The following is a 19,818-nucleotide window of genomic DNA, read 5'->3' on the forward strand; positions in this document are numbered from 1 at the left end:
TGGGCGACGGCAGCGTTTCCGCCCGGCGCCCTCTGCCGGCTGCCTAGGCCCGCCTCGCCGTTCCCCGCGCACACCGCCTTCTCCGTCTTTCCCTCCCAAGAAGGCAGGCAGGCGCACGCACGCACGCACGCACGCACGCGCACGCAAAGAAGCAAGCCGGGCCTTTAGCCGCTTTCTTTCGGTTTCCGCCTCAGGCGTCCGGGGAGGCCTTGCCTGCGGGTGGGCGGCGACGACGACGACGACGACGGCAGCAGCAGCAGCAGCAGCAGCAGCAGCAGCTCAGTGCGCGGCCCCAAACCATGTTTATTCAGAGGTACGTCCTGCTGAGTACAATGGGGCTCTCAGAGGAGATGAGACGAATTCATGGGGGATAAAGCTTTGAAGATCAAGTGGTTTTATTAATGGCCACTGGTCATGAGGTCTATATACTACCTCCAGCCTCAGAGGCAGTGGGCCTCTCAATACCAGTTACCAAGGAGCCTGACGGGGACCAAGGTCGCACTCATGCCCTGCTTGTAGACTTCCCAGAGGCACCTGTTTGCTGAGGTGGAGACCAGGGGTAAAACCCAGCAGACGCCCTGCTTCGAGCCCTACTTCTGACTAACTTATTATTATTATTATTTATTGCATTTATACCCCGCCTTTTTTCCTCTTGCAAGGAGCCCAAGGCGGCTTACATTATCCTCCTCCTCTCCATTTTATCCTCACAACAACAACCCTGTGAGGTGGGTTGGGCTGAGAGTGTGTGACTGGCCCAAAGTCACCCAGTGAGCTTCCATGGTCGAGTGGGGACTAGAACCCGGATCTCCCAGCTCCTGGATTTTACCCCAGGATGTTGGACTAGCTAGGCCTCTTGTCTGATCCACCAAGGCTCTTCTTACTCTTAGTATATGAACCTAGGGGCTGCAGGGCAGCCCAAGGCTAGAGTCTTCTATGTGGTTTCTTGGGAGTATGACCTACTGGGACTTATTCTCAAGTAAATATGCATAAGGTCAGGCTGTATGTGAGTTAGTCTTCAAGGCGGTGTGTCTCAATGTTTATTTTTTGCAATAGACTAATGCAGCAGCTCCTCTAGGGCATCTCTACACCAGCCTAAAGTCCTGCATTTAAAACAGGGCTTTCTGCTTCCGTTTTAAATGCAGGATCACAACGACTCCCTTTTTCATGTGCTTCCTTCTCCCCCATCCCTCCCTCTCCTTCTCCCCATATCTGAGTCTTCCATTATCTTTCATTGATCTCACTCCTCTTCTTGCTGCTTTTACTCTTTTCATGGAGAAAACTGAAGCAGAACACAACAGAGTAATTCGATAGCTCATTATCTGTGATCTATTTAAAAATGGAACAAAGGGCATTTAGTGCTGGAGATGCCTTTACTGATCACGACATCATGTAAAGAGCCCGCAAACTTCCATGAAGGAGTAATCTCAATCGCAGGATAAACAGGCATCCACAACTTGCAACCCACCTATGTGAATGGGTCTCACTAATTATAGATGGCAGCCAAGGGAGGGTTCAACATAATTTATCTGGGCCCACTGTCAAACTTGTGAACACAAGACTTCCCTTCCAATCAATTTGGAAGATTGATTCGTGTCCTTTAGCTTCTTTTAGTCCCCTTTGCTTATATCTGACTCTTTATGTTTGATTTGTATCATAGCCAGACATGACAATATGGCATGTATGTACATTAATTATATAAGCATATGGTAAATGTTCCTTTAGACACCGTTCCCTGTCCCTAGGATGTAGTGTTGGTTCTTCTATGTCCTCTGGAGACCAAACTCATTTAGGTCACAATCCTATGGGACATGCTGGGAGTTGTAGGACTTTTTTTTACAGTCTAAACATGCATAGGATTGGGCCCTTACTCACATACGTTCTGGGACCATCTAATCCTATCAGCTGCACTAGCTCTTAACGCCCCTGGTATCTCAGTGTGCCCTGTTTATGATACATGACCCACCACTGCCACCACCACCCTGCTTCCAGTGTCTGGTGGCCATGACTCTGTGCTAGTCCTAGACCAAATATCACCCCAGAAAAGAAGTACCTTTGGCGTCTCTCTCCACTGGTCCAATCTTCGAAGACTGTGCTATCTTACTGCATTTGTAGCCCATTTCAGGGAATAGATGCATGATCCGCATGCGTGATTTATCCTTGTCATATAAGATGATCAATTTGCATGTGAGGATCTGTAGACCTGTATTCACGAACTGTTTGTACGATTTCTTTTGGCTGCCCATGACAGGCGCAGACTGAGCCTGGCACTCCTCAAGCCCAGCATCCCAGGTAGTTTTCTCATTGGTCTGTCCCTAAATCCAGTCTTGCTCTGAACTCCACCTGGATGGAAGACTTCTCAGAAATCATATAAAAGCTGTATGTTGCAAGAAAAGTGAGTTACGCATGTAATAAATAAATACATTGAAAATACGTATTTCAAGGTTTAAAGATGTCAAGTCTACATTTGTAAGTCTTCCTACTTAGACTGGCACAGCCATCCCAGATTTACGTGACCCCTGTATCTCATGTGCTGTCAAAATGAATATCCAGCTTTGCTAATATAATGGCTACTACATTTGAGCTTTTTCATTTCCTAACTTTCCAGGGGATCATTGAGTTCTGAATAATGTTATGGTTACAAACAATCCTTAATATATTGTTTCTTTTTAGTGCAATACATAATTTGCACTAACTACTTTGCCAGGGAGGGTAGGAGAGTGCCGTTGATTAACTTGAAAACTTATCAGCATGGATGACATTGAATGGCCAACATAATCCCAAACGATCCACTTGCAAGAGAATTGCTAGTATTCATGGAGCAATAAAGTAATTGAGGATGCAATCCTATGCATGTTTAGACAGAAAAAAGTCCTACAACTCCCAGCATTCATTATGCTGAGAACGGTAGGCCTTTTTCTGTCTAAATGTGTACAGGATTGTGCCCTGAATCTTGAAACTCTCCCATGAATACAAAGTACCCATCTGAGGAGGTTGCCTGATGTATCTCTGTATGATCCAGTGCCCTGGCCTTGCCTCCTTCTAAACAGTCTTTATTGGTGAAAGGAATGGATCATTCAGGGAGCAATCTTATGGCTGCTAGACAGTGGCTAGATGGCCATAGGATATGCTGTTTTCCAGGAGCCCGTGTTCCAAGGTCAGTTCCCAGAAAACCAACCTCCCCCCACTTTCGCGCTGCCCCGGAGACAGCGCAGAACAGCCCTGTCCTCTGTGCTCACAAGAGGAGCGCGGAGGGGCCAGAAAGGGGCGTGGCTAGGGGCGTTCCAGGGCAGGGAGATTGTAGCTGCCTGTACCACACATCCAATGTGTTGTACAGCAGCCTCCTTCCCCGCTCCATGCTCCTCTAGCTAGACAGCCGCAATCAGCAGTCTAGCAGAAAAAGCAGGGCAGGAGAGGTGCAGAGGGAACGATCCCCTCTGTGCTTCTCCTGCCCTGCTTTGGATAGGTGGTCACCTCCGAGTTCAGAGGCAGCCGCCTATCTAGATAGGATTGCGCCCTTAATGACTCCCAGTATTACTTTAATTACTTTACTTTACAGTGGTTTTAATTTAAAGTATTACTTGCCCTCAAAAAAGGTTGCCCATTGCAACTCTGCATGAATCACTCTTTACAGCTCACCTCCTTCCAGTTGTCAGAATTGTGCCCTCAATTTTAATTCCAAACAGAATGTGCTTCAGTTTGGGCAATACTATTTGAACCTTTTCAGGCATGGGCTTTTACTGTATAATGAACAAAAGTCTGCCGACCATGCCCTGGCATGGAAACATCTCCCCAGCCCCTTTATTATTATTTTTTAGAATGTCCAGAACAGTTCTGTGTAACTCCAAAACTTGTAGCCTGCTTGATAAACACACATCGGTCCAAAGCCAAGCTCTCCGTTGTGTCTTCTGCAGAACCAACACAGTGAGATTTAAGATCAGAACTTTAAAGATGGTTTTAATTTTACTTTTTCTTCCACAACTATGCCTTACAAAAATTACATTCTCTTATATTACAGTCCCATATATGTCTACTCAGAAGTAAGTGCGACTGAATTCAATGGAGCTTACTCTGAACTAAGTGGGTATAGGACTGTAGCCTTAATTGCTAAGCCATAGTATATTACTCAGTATAATAAAGAAGACATAGAATATGCATGCAAGAACGGGGTCAGTTGTTTGTATGAAATCCAAAATACTGATTTATAAATCAAATGTAATTTATTTATATCAAGAACTTGGAATAACTAATCCCTCTTTTGTGTGTATTCTATGCAAATAATGCCTCCCAGTGTTTGGAATTTGCTGCTGCAAGCTTATATTTATCACTGTCTATTGGTCTCCAATAATGGCTAACAAAACCTTGGCTGCATCCCAGAAGGCTGCAGCTAGAATGGAGAGGATGTTAAAAACAAAACAAAAAACAGAGCTCAACATAGTTAGAGGCTTAAACATCATTCTGATTGTACACCAGATCTGTTTGTTATTTAGTGTTTGGTAAGAAGAAAAAATTGAACAAAAAACTAAACAGTTTCCTGGTGAGTATGAGATGCAGTTTGTGTAGTACAGTAGAAGTTCTCTTCTGGCACATATGCGTCCCCAAGCATATTTGGAAGCTACTGTCCAAAGGCCTTGCTGATGTGACACATCTCCCCTCCCGTTGCCCTGATATACTGGTACAGCTGATTTTGAGACTCAGGGTATGACATTATTTTATTCATTGTTAGAATTTATATCCTACCTTTTTAATATGAATTTCAAAGAGGCTAGCAATTTAAATAGAACAATAAAATATAATCATAGACAACAATAATAAAACAGCAACAAGCAGCATTAAATCAATAAAAGATTCCAAGAGCAACAAAGCACGACACCAGCAGGTGGAGCAGAGATCCTAAAAGGCGACATTCAGTGAAGCCAGAGAGAACAAGATGGACTTCACTTGGCACCTGAAAGATAGCAACAAAGGCACCAGGCTCATATGCCTAAGGAAGGAGTTCCATGGTTTGGGTGTCACCACTGACATGCCCTTCTCTCTGATAGTTACCTACCTAACCTTAGAAGGCAGGACAGACAAGGAATAGTCTAAGGACTCAATCCTATGCATGTTGAGACAGAGAAAAGGCCTACAATTTGCTGGCTGGGGAATGCTGGGCCTTTTCTCTGTCTCAACATGCACAGGATTGAGCCCTAAAATACTCACTTTCATGGTGTGTATATTTACGCATGAAGGGCATTACGCTAGAGTTCCACTAGCTGAGAGGTTATAGGATTTGGCAGAGGCCCACGAGGCCAGCAGAACTTGAGATAGTCAGAGTCATAATCAATTCATTTGTATGCAGCGTTTCCCACCGCACATTACGCTCAAGGCAGTTCAGAGAACAAACCAGCACAAGGACCATACTGATAATACATCACAATCTAGCATTATCAAGTCTATGACATTTCATTTAAAAAATATCAAAAATGAGCATAAGACATCCCAATGGGTCAGTTAACAATATACAGCACCAATAATATCAACATTGCATAAAGCATTTTACTAAACAGTTCATTTTAAGAGACTTAACAACAAGATACCTCGCTCACATTAAACTCACAGCCCTCCCCACCCAAAAGACAGAGAGAGGAAAAGATAAAAAAAAAATAACCACAAGGCACTTCAGGCAGTTCACCCTCAAGCCACAGAAAGAGGCCTTCTTCTTGTCAGGGTCCCATGACCTGTGCCAAGAAAGGGCACCCTCATTCTCAAGGCAACTGCCCTCCTGGCTGTCACTAAGCAGCAGAGCACCACAAGAGGCAGGATCCAAGATCTTGTCAGTGGAGGCTGGTGGCTCCCATGTCAGTGGGGCAGTGGATCTACTCTGGGTTTCAGTCAGAACTTTAAAGAAGCTATCCAAGGTGCTGAACCCTATTCCCAAAATGGGTTCAATGCCTTGGATAGTTCCTTTAGAGTTCTGACTGAGTGAAACCCAGAGTGGATTCACCGCCTTTGGAATCACCAGCCTCCACTGGCAAGATAGAAAAGAGCCTCTCCCGGGAGCAAATTATAAAAGGGTATAGTCCTGAAGATAGGACAGCACCTTCATACACACCCAAAGTAGCAGCAGCTCCCTTATGAAGGCTACTAGGTCTGGAGGGAGGAGGGAGGGCAAGGTAGGTGGAAACAGCCCAAGCTCTGATGGCAAACACAGAGTCTCTTTCCCCTCTGGCACAATATGCCACAGGCACAAAGGATACCTTCTCACATGAAAGGTACTGCTATGCATCACCCACAGAATGAACCAGATACACTGGCAGAACACTCCACAAAGATAGGCTGGCACAACTGCCAAACTGTGGTGCCAGTGTGCTGTAGTAGTTTGAGTGCTTGACTGGGACTCAGGAGATCTGGGTTCTAGTCCCCACTTGGCCATGAAGCTCACTTGGGGACGCACTTTGGGCCAGTCACTAGCTCTCAGCCTATCTTACCTCACAGAGTTGTTGTGAGGACAAAATGGAGGTGAGGAGGACCATGTGAGCTCCTTGCATGAGCTCCTTGGGTTCCTTGCAAGAGGAAAAAGGATGGGATATAAATGTAATAAAATACATAGCTGTAATAAATAAATACATGAAGTGGAGTTGTGGGTGTGATGGGGTCAGAGCAGGGGAGGAGCACACTTATGCCATATCCTAAACTTTCCCAGACCATGGCCACATCCCCACTGATGGTACAACTTTACATGAGCCCTGGGTGTGGCGCAAGAAATATCCTCCCACTGACTTCCAGAATGGGGTGGATTAAAAAATAGCTGCTCCCACAATGACAACCGCCCACCACATTGCCATGACAGAGCATATATAAATCTCCTCATGCATTATAATCATCTAGTGGGACAGTGCTCCATGTACCCTTCTTATTTGACATTCAGTTTCCTTCCAATACTGTGTCAGGCCTTTCTGGTATTGGCACTACAGTTATGGAATGTTCTCCTCTATGAGGCCTGTGTGCCCCCACCTCCCTCCCTGTTGGCCTTTCGGAAGTTTGTTAAAAATCTTCTGTTTTGTCAGGCTTAGAGACAGTAGCTTTTGCTGTCAGTTTTTGCTGCTGTGTTTATTTTAAGCACAAGTGGTTTTAATTTAAAGGATGCTGTACTGATTTTAAAAAAAATTCTAATGAGTTTGTATGGTGCAATCCTACAGCTGCTAGTCAGTGGCTAGATGGCCACAGGACTGGTCAGTTCCCAGGAACTGACCTCTGAGCCCACACTCCAAGGTTGGTTCTTGGAGAACTGACCTGCACCCTCTCCCACGCCACCTCGTAGGCAGCGCAGATCAGCCTGCTCTCCATGCTTGGAAGAGCGGTGTGGAGCGGGGGAAACGGGGCATTCCTGGGGATGGGACAGGGTGGGGAGGTCGGAAGTGCCAGTACGACACTTCCTATGTGTCATCCGGCCCCCACACCCCACACTTCATTGGCCCATTTGGCTGTCTATCTGCAAAAGCAGGGCGGTAGGAGTGCGGAGGAGATGTACTCCTCACCATGCCTCCTGCCCTGCAGTGGATAGGCAGTTGCCCCCGGGTTCGGAGGTGACTGTCGATCCCTATAGGATTGCTCACTTATTGTACTTTATTTTAAATTTTAATTATTTTGTTTGTTTGACAAAAGACACAACATTATTTTTAACGTTGTATGTATGTGTTGATTTTAAGAGAATGGATTTTATGGTTGTAAGCCACCTTGTGTACTTGTTGCATGAAAACAACTAATTAGAAAGAAATAAGTATTTTCTAGATGAGACTTTTATTATGCACTTGCCATTCCTCACTCACAGTAGTTTAGGGGTGCATTTGGCAACATTGTTATCCTCCAGTGTCATCCTGTGCTTTTCAACCAGTTTTGTAGGTTTTTGGAGGGTGGGGAAATGCAGTATTTTTTGGAATCATTAAATAAAACACAACTCTCCACCACTATAGTGTCGTTATTACACTTTGTTCCATTATACCGCAATGTTACCTAGTGGTTATGTAGGGAAAGGCAGGAAAGGAAAAAAACCTCTGTGTACAGATCTGATCTTAATCCTGCAAAGAATCCAGAAGCAGAAGTAGCGGGTTAAAAAAACCTCATTTAGAAAAGCTCAGAAGAAAAAGAAAGGGAGGGAGGGAGCTGCTGCCAGTGTAGATAATACTGAGCAAGACGGACGGGCCGGCGTCAAGGATAGGCATGGTTGGGCACCTGCCAAGGGCCCACACCCCAGCAGGAGCCCACTGATGAGCACTCTGGATCTGCCTTTTCACCATTGTAACCTGCTTGTTCAAGCGCCTCTTGCTCTGGCCCAGACAACAGTGGTGGTGAGAAGGAGGGGCAGTAGATGCCACTGCCTACTTGCTCACTGGTTGGTTGGCTGCCTGCCTGCCTGCCTGTCAAGCAAGCAGGTAGTAGCAACGATGAGAAAGGATGAGGAGCAAGAGCAGTTGGTGACAATGGCGGTGAGAAGGTAGTTTCACTGAGGAAGGGGCCCCATTGAGGGTGTCTTGCCCAAGGGTTAGGGCCCTCCAAAACCTGGAGCTGGCACTGACCCATGGTCTCACTCAGTGTAACACAGTTTCCTATGTTCCTCCTATATATTTCAGAAAAACAGGTGTCTATGTGGCATGCCCATATCTTATGTGGTATTACCTGAGTAGTGGGGGGAAGGAGTGTGTACCTGCTGCTACACTACACAAAGACTGTTGCCACCTGGGTAAATGGGGACTAGGCCCAAGTAATGTTGTGGAATCCAGTATGGTGTTGGTTGCAGAGGGACAGATTTAGACAGAAGAGACCTGTATTCAATCCCTACTCTTTCATGGCACCTTGGGTCAGCCACTCTCTCTCCACCTCAATGGGTTGCTGTCAAGATGTGTTGGGATTGGAAAGGGGAACTGTGGGTGCTTCCAGGGTCTTTCCAGATGGAGGGCCCCCAGTGCCAGCAATCAGAAGGCACTGTGAAGCTATTCCACCTTTTTTTCCTTAACAAATTTACTGTGTTAAGGAAAAAGATGGAAGAAGCACGAAGAAAACACCAGAGAGTCACAAGTAGAAAACAATGTGGTCTGAACCCCCGTCAAGTTCCACGAATGAGGCAGAGCAATAATGCTATAAAAGCTTTGGAAGCACCCGACCAATCAAAAGGCATTATACAGCAATGGAGCTATTCCATCTTTTCCTCTCTCTTTTTTTCTGGTAAGAAAATATACAGAAGAAGTGGTGGGAACAGGGGAGAGTTACAAATGGAAGAAGTCCATCTGGACCCCCCCCCCCATAAAATTCCGTGTTTGAGACAGGGTGATTGCAGGATTAAAGCCTCATCTGGAAGCACCCCATGAATCCTGCCTGAAGACTTTTTGGAGGAAGCGTGGGGATAAAAGGATGCCTTTTGATTTTATACTCTGAACCTTCCTATGTGAAAAAATGCCTAGATTTGCGAGCACGTGGTACAACAAAGGCGCTCCCAGCGGCAACCTGCCTAGCAGCAAAACCTTGGAGAATGCCTTGCCAGGACGCATCTCCTTTCGCCTTTGCTGCGGAGCTGCTGGTGAACTCAGCGCATCTTGGCTGCATGCAGCAGCAGCAGCATCCAGGGGATGGAGAGGGAGTGATGGCTGGGGAAGAGGGCTGGCACAACACACACACAGCCCTCCCTGGTGAGGACGCGCCCTCTTGCATCCCAGCAGGGCTTCCTCCTGGGGGTAGGGAATCTCCTGATTGGCCGCAGGCCGTGCCGGGGCTCCCAATTAAAGTGCAGCCGCGGCGCAGAGGGAAGGAGGAGGTGCCGCCGCCAGTTGCATCCCCCGGGCAGGCGGCTGGAGCCGGGCGGGCAGCGCGATCGCCTGCAAAATGGGCAGCAGGATCACTTTCTTCGAGGTGGGTGTCCCGGGGGCTGGATGGCCTTGAGGGAGGCCACACCGCGGAGGGGTGGCTCGTGAGGAGGAAGGCAAGGGGCTGAGACTCCCAGGGGATCAAGGTTTCGGGAGCTGGATGGAAAGGGGAACATCCTTGGGGGAGGGGGTGCGTGTGCACCCGCCTTCTGGGTCCGATCACTTGGCTGGCTGGCACCGGGTCCTTCACCAGCGGTGGCTTGTCGGGAGGGGAGGGAGCAGCAGCCGTGCTTTCCACCCACCGCTCATCTGCATTGGAGCTAACGTGAAGATCCACCAGACACTTTCATCCAAATCCTGAGCACGTTGCCTCACTGTGGCCACTGGGGCTTACTTCCTAGGAGCTCAGCCTTTAATCTCACTCTGAGGTCTTGAACTTTTGCAGATCTTGGACCCACCTTTAGCCTAAGGGTGACCTGCTTTGGGGACTCACTTTTTGTTGTTGTTTAACCAAATATTTGAATGGTGGCAGTGGTGTTTTTGCGACCCACTTTTAGTAAGGCAGGTCCTGACTCATCAGTTGAAGACCAATGTAGGTAAAACAAGGGATGGGAAGTGGTGAGACTTGTGTTTTACCAGCAGGTTTTCTTTTCCTGCTTGAGCAGGAACCTTCCTGATGCTTTGATTCTTTTTGTCTTCCATTGCTGTAGTGAAGTCCATGATTTCATGCTTCAGAAACTACTGGAGAAAGTTTAATAAATGCACATGGCCATAGTCTCGTGCTAGCTGCTTCAAATACCTGTGCCTGTTGCCTCTCTACCCAGAGCTCAGGGGGTCTGTGCAAACACCACCATGCACAGAATTACACGTTTTGGATACCATGGCAAACATATATTTTGGCAATGTGCTGTGCCGTAAAAAAAAAAGCTTAAATTGGTGTGTAATACATGACTAGGTTGCCCTAAAGAGGGAGCCAACACTTGCAGTTAGGCAGTCATATGAATATATCCAAGAATGATGAGCAGCTGGATATCATAAAGATCCCCAGTGCATCCTGTTCTTAGGTTACTAGATACTTTCCCTGGAGTGGCTGCTTGCTTCTCAAATTGTCACATCTTTCTAGTACAAATTATTGTTTCTCTAACTTGGCTGTGTGTGTTGGACATATATGTGCATTTATTTTCTAAGTTTGCTTTCTGGTTACTGGACAGGAGGTGATTGATTTTCTTTCACTTTTGAAAGGCTAGCTTTCCAAGAATAACTAAGCAGAAAGGAGGAGATCTGTTTTTGCAGACCACTCTAATCCCCAATTTTACATTTATGTTTTGGATAGTATATAATAGATCATCTGGAAACTTTCAACAGTCATAAAGAGGTTTCTTTAGATGGTGGGGAGAGCAATCCTATGGTCCCGGGAGAGTGATCCAGGGACCATAGGATTCTTTGCGGTCCACCCTTTGTGGCTGTAGATACTGCTATGATCTCAGAAGGGGGACTCTGGAATCTGATCCCCCCCTCACAGCTGCCACAGAAAGAACTATGTTGACTGCTTTCTGAGGTCACAAACATGACCTCAGAGGACCTTGGAAAGGTCTGTAAGGGGGTGTTCCAGTGGGCGGGGAGGGGAGAGGAGAGGCCAGATTCCAATGAATCCTGTGGCCTCTCCAGCCCCAGTCCTGCCCCTGCCAGTGTGCCCTCTAGACAGGCTCAGAGGCCTGTCTAGAGGGAAAAAAACATGGAGGATGGAGAGGAGAATATTGCCTCTGTCCTCCTCACTTCCTGCCAGCAGCAGCTTGGCAGGGCATTGGATTCATGGAAGCCTCCAAGTTCAGAGGCTTCCATCCAATGAGGGAGCAACCCATAGGATTGCTCCCTTGTTCTATGTTTAGCCCTCACCTTTCTGTACCCCTTCTGCCCAATAGTACTTAGGCATATTGAGACACAATTATACACACTTCTGAATTGAGTTGTTTTACCCATGACACTGCCAACCACTAGGAGGTAACACAAGCACCCCTGAGGAAAGAGAGAGCAAATCAGAGGTTCAGTTCCTTTGTCTGTCTGCACCTTTTCCCACCGGTCATGCACTGTACCTTTTCCCATGCTTTTGTGCCAGCTGTTTTACTTTTGAGAAGTTGGGATGTTTATGAACATTCCACAACATCACAGCAGCTTTGCTCACAGGCTGACAATTAACAGCTGCCCATTTTTTTACCTCAGATTTTGTAGTTTGGAACCCCCCCCCCCCAAAGTATGACTTTAAAAAATTTTGTTTGCATGTTTTACAGATTGGCAAAACTACTGTTTTTTCAGTGAATCTCCATATTCTGTGCTTTGGCCTCTTATTCATGCTTTTATTAGTACAGTAAGTGCCCTAAATCGGTGTCTGTGTTGTGTATTGGACGGTGAGTGGGTGAGGATTGATAATAGGATGCCGATTATGTTTCAAACCAGTAGGAGAAGATCGCCAGCGAAACTTCATTGGCCACAACTATAACAGTTTCTTGGAAGACTTTCCAGTTAGCTGCTTTATTAGGTCCTATGTTGTACAAAGTGGCCTGCATTTGGAAGATAATATAATCTTAATAATCCATGATGATTTAACAACTTAAGGTATTTCAGGACAAACTGCATGCTATGGCCAGTCTTGAGACAAAGGGTGTGTTCTGATCTGCTAGTCTTATGATGCATTATTGCAATATTTTTAAAAAGCACCTAAAAGATAATACAAAACAACTGCTTGGCCATTTTTGAGCTATTCCAGGCCTTGATACAGTTGAGAGGTGCACACTATACTTTTGTCCACAGAGATGAACTGTTGTTGAAACTGATGCACGTACCAGATGAAAAAAACGCTATTGAACAACTTCACAGCAATTAGTCACTGAGTGGTAATTCAGTCTTGAAATGTGCAAGCGTATATTGTACTGAACAAGAGTTTTCATATTTTGAACCAACACTGCACCCATAGTTGTTTTCCTAATATACATGTTCAGTACCTATGAAGAGAAATAGAAATGAGAGAATGATCAATCATCCACTTTTCTTCACAAAAAGCTAGTATGAGTTTAATCATGCACTCTTTCATCTTGGCACATATTTACTCAAGGGACCCTTTATGAAGCTGAGGACAAAGCATAATAATAATGAGGGCTATTGATCCCAGGGACCATGTGAGCCAGTGCTGCTGGTAGGAATTACAGGCCCAAAATGTATCTGAGTAAATGTCTAGTTCACACACAGACCCACACACACCACATTGACAGGTCTGGCTATAAATACAAATCAGGCAGCCAGAAAAAAGGATGTTAAAAATATAGAGAACTAAATTAAATGAAAGGACAGTCAATCCCCCACTTTTCAAAACAGGCAACACCTTTCTTCAGTCTAGCTCAAGTAAAGCACTAACTAGAGAAATGGATGAACAAAAACAAGATGAAAATGATTCCAGCATAGAGACTGTCTGTGGCAATTGATGATGAAGAAAAGCTGCAAGTGTATCATGTGCCTCCAATCTAATGCTTTAAAAAGACTGGTAACATCACCGTTAGCACTACCACATTCAGAAGAGGGTTTACAAAAAGCAGGAGGGAATAGTGCTTCACTCTCTGATTCATGCTTTTTTCAAAGATATAGTCTTGTGCCCTAAAACCATAGTAGATTCTATCTGTGGGGAAAAGCGTCCTTATTGGTGTCTTAACTTTTGAAGAAATGCAGAAGCTAGCCAAGTCAATACCAAAATGGCATAATTTCCTTGAACATCTTCTCAAATGTGATACTTCCAATAACAGAGAAAATATACCAGTGTATGGAATGGGATCATGGTATGTGTGTGGGAGGGAGCTTGTGTTACAAGCTTGTACTGGCCTTGAAAATGATACTTGAGCCCTGGGATCAACTCAAGAAAGGTTGAAAAGGAAATATTCATATGATCTTTCCCTGTAGATTCATATTGTATCTTTGGGATTTTTGTACTGAATACAAGAAGAAGTTCTCAAGACTGCTCCCACAGATATTGGCTTAATCCTGTAATTGGATTAATTCCAATTAATCCAATTCCATGTCACCAACATCTAGTCACCAGCGATATCTTGGTTGGGTCATGTGGCCATTCAGAGCCACAGCCATACATGAAATTTGGGGGGGAAATGCTTAAAGCTTTGCTAGAAAGGTTAAAATTATGGAGCATTATAATAAATTGAGTGAGAGGAGAATTTTAAACTTATGAGCGTGCACATTAAGGAAATGCAGGGCTTTTGGACTCTCCATTTGCAGCAGAGGTATTGAACCTCTTTCAGCCTGAGGACCAAATTCCATTTTGCATTCCAGTGGTGGGAGGGGCTCAAGGCAGAAGGGGTGAGGCCAAAGGTGAAATGGGCAGGACCAAATATAAAAAATACCCACATATGTTAGCTGTTGTTGGGTTATTTGAGGGTTGTTTCCCCCTTCAACAAGCCATGCTTCCTGGGTTCAGATGACACAACGTGCCAGTCCTGTGCAGGTGATTAGGCAAATGGTGCCCGGCACCCAATCCAGCTTAAAGAAGCCACCAGTGATGGTACAAACTGGCCCATTGAGAACCTAATTTGATTTTTTTTTAATCATTTTTGCAACCTTGAAGGCTTAGAAAGTCTTTTTGGATTATTTTATTCATGAAAGTTGCGTTATTAGGCTATTTAACAAAAAACTGTGAGCCTCAAAGGGGAGACCCAGTCCTGAATGCTCCCTAAAGACAATATGCTGAGAGTATTAAGTGAGATTCACAAGTCTTAATAATGCATACAAATCCCATAGTGTGCAGAAATAAATCTTAAACTCATCAATAATAAATCCAAAAAGAGAGAGGTGCACAGACTTTTGTCAACAACATTGTAAGTAGCAGTACCTAATTTGAGCCATCAGTGGTGTTTGGGGATCAGTGCCCTGAATTCTTGTCAGAATATTCTTGACAACGCAATTTAAAATCTGGATTAAAAATGAATGAACATTTATATCGCAAAGAATGTATGCCTTTATAGCAAGTTGGCGCAACTTTTAACTCACCAAGCTGAACACAACCCATCAGTCATGAATGGTGGCCTGCCAGGACCTTGACAGTTTCCCTGTTTTTGGAGTCCCCAGAAGCAGCAAATATAGACCCTGGTGAGTTGCCATACATGGCTGGTGGCAGGGCCAGCATCAAAAGTAGGTATGATCGCGCACCTGCTGAGGGCCCACACTCCTTGGAGTTCCTCGTCACCTCTGCGACCTGCTTGTTCACTTCCCTATTGCTCTGGCCCAGACAACAGTGGTGGTGGTGAGGCGCAGTACGTGCCACGGCCTGCTTCCTCACTGGCTGTCTGTCTGTCAAGCAAGCAGGTGGTGGCAACGATGAGAATTAGGATGAGGAGCAATAGCAGCTGGCGGAGGTGAGAAGGTAGACTAATCGCTGGGGGAAGGGCCTCCACTGAGGATGTCTTGCCCAAGGGCCCTCAAAAACTTGCAGTCGGCACAGGCTGGTGGGCTGAATTTTACCTCCACAAGTCCCAAGAAGAGTTGGCCTGCTTTACGGAATCCAAAGGCAAGTTATTAGAAGTACTAATAGCAATTGAGCAGGAATTCGCTGTCTTGGAGGAAACAATCCCGCCTCACAGGGCCAACCCCCAGACATTTTGCCACCTGAGCGGAACAGTCAATTCCCCCAAGTCAAGGAACATAGTACCCAAAGCTGGCCAAGTTATTTTGGCACCTGAGGCAGAAAATCTCACAAGTGCCTTTCCCCTTCTCTGCCAGTAAAAATGCAATAATAATACATAAAATAACTAGTAATTTGCTGCCTTTTTGTGACACTGAAAATCAGCTGCCTGAGGTGACTGCTTCACTCTGCCTAATGGTAAGGCCAACCCTCCATATTTCCTTACTTCAGACACAGGCTAGGAAACAGGTTACTTTAGTGAACATTTATTTGCAAAAGGAAAAAAAAAAGTTCTAATGTAAATAAAGCGTGTTCTTACGTTCTGAATAATTTGTTCTCCCCCCTGCAACTAACATTAGTAGGCTTATTTTTATTTTTGCTGAGTTATTTGGAAAACCATTTGTTGTCATTAATGGGTTAGAGTTAATGGAGAAATAGCAATTTTAAGTAATGACAGCTTTGCAGAGTCATATAGCTTCTGGAACAAATAACATCTTTCTTACAGATGGGAGATCAAAATGTATTTTCCAAAACAATAGCTTTTAAAATTAAGACACAATACTATCCTTGAGTTATGCTCATAAGATAGGACAGGATTGCTTCTCACTGCATCTCCTGTGCCAGTGAAGTACAATGCTATGCTGGTAGAAAAAAAATAACACTGGTATAACCCTTGCACTGGTGGGATATTACTGCTAGCTTGATCTGTAGTCCAGCTTGCTGGTACAAGGGGGGATTCTGGGTAGAGTTGGGGACATGGCAGGGAAGGAATGGTGGTTGGAATCCTGTGCTCTCAGGGGTCAGTTCCACTGCCAAAGACAGCATGACATTATACCTGCAAAAGAGTTGGTGTGAATTAATACTCCTACTGGAATCAGTGGAGAGCCCCAGTTGGCAACTAGGAAATCATCCCCTCAACCCAAACTCCTCCCTGCCCCTGTGACTGGTACTGTCAGAGGCAGTGCAGACACAGTGTTTGTACTAATGGCACTGCATACACAGCCTTAGATGCCCAATGTAGGGTTTGCACACTTGGGATCCGGTCCAGAAAGGTAAACCATGGGTGAAAGATTTTTTCCATGGGTGGATCTTGATTGTTGAATTGAGGCCTATATGGGTACACGTTTTCATCAGGATTAAGATTTATATCGCCCCAAGGGTTCTTTTATTTTGGAAGATCATTGCTATCATTTGTTTATAATTTGCATTTTAACATTGTTTCCCTGTTAGTTTCCAAGCTCAATTTAAAGTGCTAATGTTGACCTGAAAAGCCCCCAATAGTTGGGGGCTGGGTTTTTTGAGGGACCTCCTGCACCCATATGAACATGCATGGGCTCTGAGATCAACCTAGGAGGCCCCATTGTCTGACTCACCATTAAAAACTATCAGATTGGTGGGTACCAGGGAGAAAGTCTTTTCAGTGGTGGCTCCACATTTGTGGAACTCCATAGTAAGTGCAAGTCTCACAGATGACTTCTAAGTGGGGTTTACAGATGTCTTTGTTCTATTTGGTATTGTACTTTGTGCTGGGTTTCTTGTTTCATTTGCCATTTTAGTTGTTAATTTATTGGTCTTGTTTTAATGCAGGGATGCCGAACCTGTTTCAGCCCGAGAGCTGAATTCCATTTCAGAGAAGCTCTGGGGGGGCTGCATTCCAGTGGTTGGTGGGGCCAGTGGCAAAGAGGGTGAGACATATTTTATCTTAAAGGTCTTCCTGCCAGTAACTACACCTTAGGAGAGGCATTTCAACCTTTTAGAATGGGGAAAAGCTGCCTATTTTTATAGTACTGCACTAGTATTTTCCAAGGGATATTTGGCTCCTGTTGCCAGGCTGACCCTACAGGAAAAGAAATCCTAAATTGCTGCATAAGCATGTTTAGTTCCATTATAATTAAAGTTCTGCCCTGGCAGCTAATATTTGTATTGTATTATTTCTGTTGATGTATATATAGAGAGAGAGAAGTAAGAGGTCTAAGCTCTTCATCTCCAGCTAAGAAAAAGTTGCCTTGTCAGGATCTAATTTTTTGTACTGAATATAAGGAATGTTAAAGTGAATACCATTAAAATACATGGTGCCAGTGAAGTTGCCATCTCTTTTTCAGTGACTTTAATGCTGCACAACAGGTAGAAACTCAGAAGGTGCATCTCTGTGCCAGGAAAAGTATAATCTGCTGAGTTGCCTGTCACGCTGCTATTAAAATCACAGGAGGCTTGCTAGAAAAATGAGGTGGCAATTCTAGCCCCAGATGACACAAACGTTTGGGTGTGTGTATGCAAAGAAAGTACATTATGGAGCATAAACAACACAATTAGTGTTCTGAGAGCTATAGGAGATGCCCCAGATAGGGGACAGCGTAGAGTCAGTCACATCTCACAATGGAGTCCAGTCATGGGTATTCCCGGTGGACCTGTACTGAAAGGACTTAGCTTTCCACAGTTCAGTTCAGAGTTGGCATTAGACAATTGTCCCAGCTATTGTTTGGTGGACCACTCTTTTCTCTTGCCCTCTAACCTTTTTTTTTTTGATGAGGTAATGGTTGCACTGGGATGTCACACAAAACTATGGTTTCTTACAGGGGTGGGGAAGCTCAGGCCTGAGGGCCAAATCTGACCCTCCTCAAGGCCCAATCCAGCCCTCTGGGGCTCCACAAATGGCCCCGCCCCCTTCCCCCAACGTTGGTCTTTTGGTGGTTTCCCAGCTATTGTGCAGTTTTTCCCCATTCTAAATGTTTGAAATACCTCTCCTAAGGCTTAGTTATTGGCAGGAAGAGCTTTAAGCTATCATATGTTCACATATTTTGTATATTTGGCCCACCCCTTATGCCTCTGACTCTACCCTATTTGCCTACACCCATACAACATGGGTGTATATGCCTACAAATATACAACACATTTTGTATATTTGGCCCACCCATCACTGGAACGCAGCCCCTGAGATGTTTTCCGAATTTGAATTGGGGCCTAGGGCTGAAAGGGGTTCCCTACCCCTGAAGTAGTGACAAGGCCAGCCCTAGGACAAATAGCGCCCTGGGCAAGGAGTGCCTTTGGTGCCCCCTATCAGTCAATTTTGCAGGGACACCCAGAGGATTTATGAGACTTTGTGCAGGTGTGATGTCCATTGAGAACGACATTGCTAACAACCTTGTTATCTCAGCCACTATGCTGCAGTTTCATAAGCCAAAGCTCAAAAAGCACATTCTGAGCAGTGGCAGTGTCTTATGCAACACAGCAGAACTATCACAAGTTTTACTTACAATATTTTTGTTTTGTAGCATTACTGTCTTTTGGTAAGCATTCGTTCCTTTAGAATATCCATTATTTTTATCCTTAAAAATAATTTTAAAAAGTTAAGTAAAACAGGTATCCAGCTGACCTCTTACAGCTTATGGCTTTATTTTATTATTATTTATATAGTGCTTATAGTGTTTCCAGTGTTTGAAGTGCTAAGTGCTTGGTAACATTGCCTCAAAGTAAAGCTGTGTTTTACTGATTTTCACCTAGCACAAATTACATGAAAATGGAAATTGAAAAAGAAACTTTCAACCTAATTGAAGGAAGATCATTTTTGTAGTTAGTACCCAAACAACCTGTAGAACTTCAAAAGAAAGGTTACAGACACTTGCTTTTTGCCACGCTAGCTCACTGCAGGCAGTACATTCAAAATACACAGTGACCGAGCTCAGCTTGGCACCCCCCTCAGCTCAGCTTGTGCCCCCCTTCAGCTCGGTGTCCCAGGCAACCACCCAGCTCACTCACCCCTAAGGCCATCCCTGATTAATGAGAATGAATGAGCCTAGTCTTCCTCTGGGCTTGTGTGTGCCCTTCTCTTCCTCCAGCGCAGCCAAGAGTTCGAAAGCTTCCATCTCTGATTAAACGGAGCTTATTGAACTTTGCAAACACTGGTTGATCTTAACTATGGCTAGTTTCAGACAAGCCAACTTCAAACCATAGTTTATGAAGCTAACTTGTTTAAACTAACTTAGTTAAAATTAACCACAGTTTGCCAGGATCTCCAAATTCTCCCTCACGGCCTTGCCGGTGGGAACATGTGAAAGTAGCCAGTATTTGAGCAAATGGTACTAGAAAAAATGTGAGGCTGAGTCTTCACTCTGACTAGAGACAGTAGGTCTAGCTGATCAGCAGGGTACTGACCAAAGTACTTGGTCTGAAGTCCATGTAACACAACAATTATTCCATGGTTGTGAAAGAAACAGAAATCCTCTAGTAGGGAAGCCATCCCAACCATTCTCAGGATAGATCCCAAAAGAAAAAAAGTGGGGGACACATGAAAAAAGAAATGTACTACTG

General features: G+C 44.9%; 1 protein-coding gene across 5 annotated transcripts in view; it reads left to right on the forward strand.

The window, feature by feature from the left end:
- The first annotated feature begins 217 nt into the window (after positions 1-217).
- The window catches only part of LOC146347919 (very-long-chain enoyl-CoA reductase-like), a 47,640-nt gene continuing 28,039 nt past the window's right edge, over positions 218-19,818 (forward strand). For 2 of the 5 annotated variants that reach the window (XM_084851813.1, XM_084851814.1), the window contains exon 1: positions 9,761-9,882. In XM_084851813.1, coding sequence (XP_084707939.1) covers positions 9,856-9,882 — 27 coding nt within the window. In that variant the 5' untranslated portion in view covers positions 9,761-9,855. Of the gene's footprint in view, positions 314-2,248; positions 2,393-9,760; positions 9,883-17,158; positions 17,196-19,818 lie in introns of those variants that run through there. The other 3 variants (XM_084851815.1, XM_084851816.1, XM_084851817.1) reach the window with 3 other exon arrangements.

Source organism: Heloderma suspectum, chromosome 4 (genome assembly GCF_057233095.1).
Source record: "Heloderma suspectum isolate Gila_16-S chromosome 4, 16-S_ref, whole genome shotgun sequence".
NCBI classification, from domain to species: domain Eukaryota; kingdom Metazoa; phylum Chordata; class Lepidosauria; order Squamata; family Helodermatidae; genus Heloderma; species Heloderma suspectum.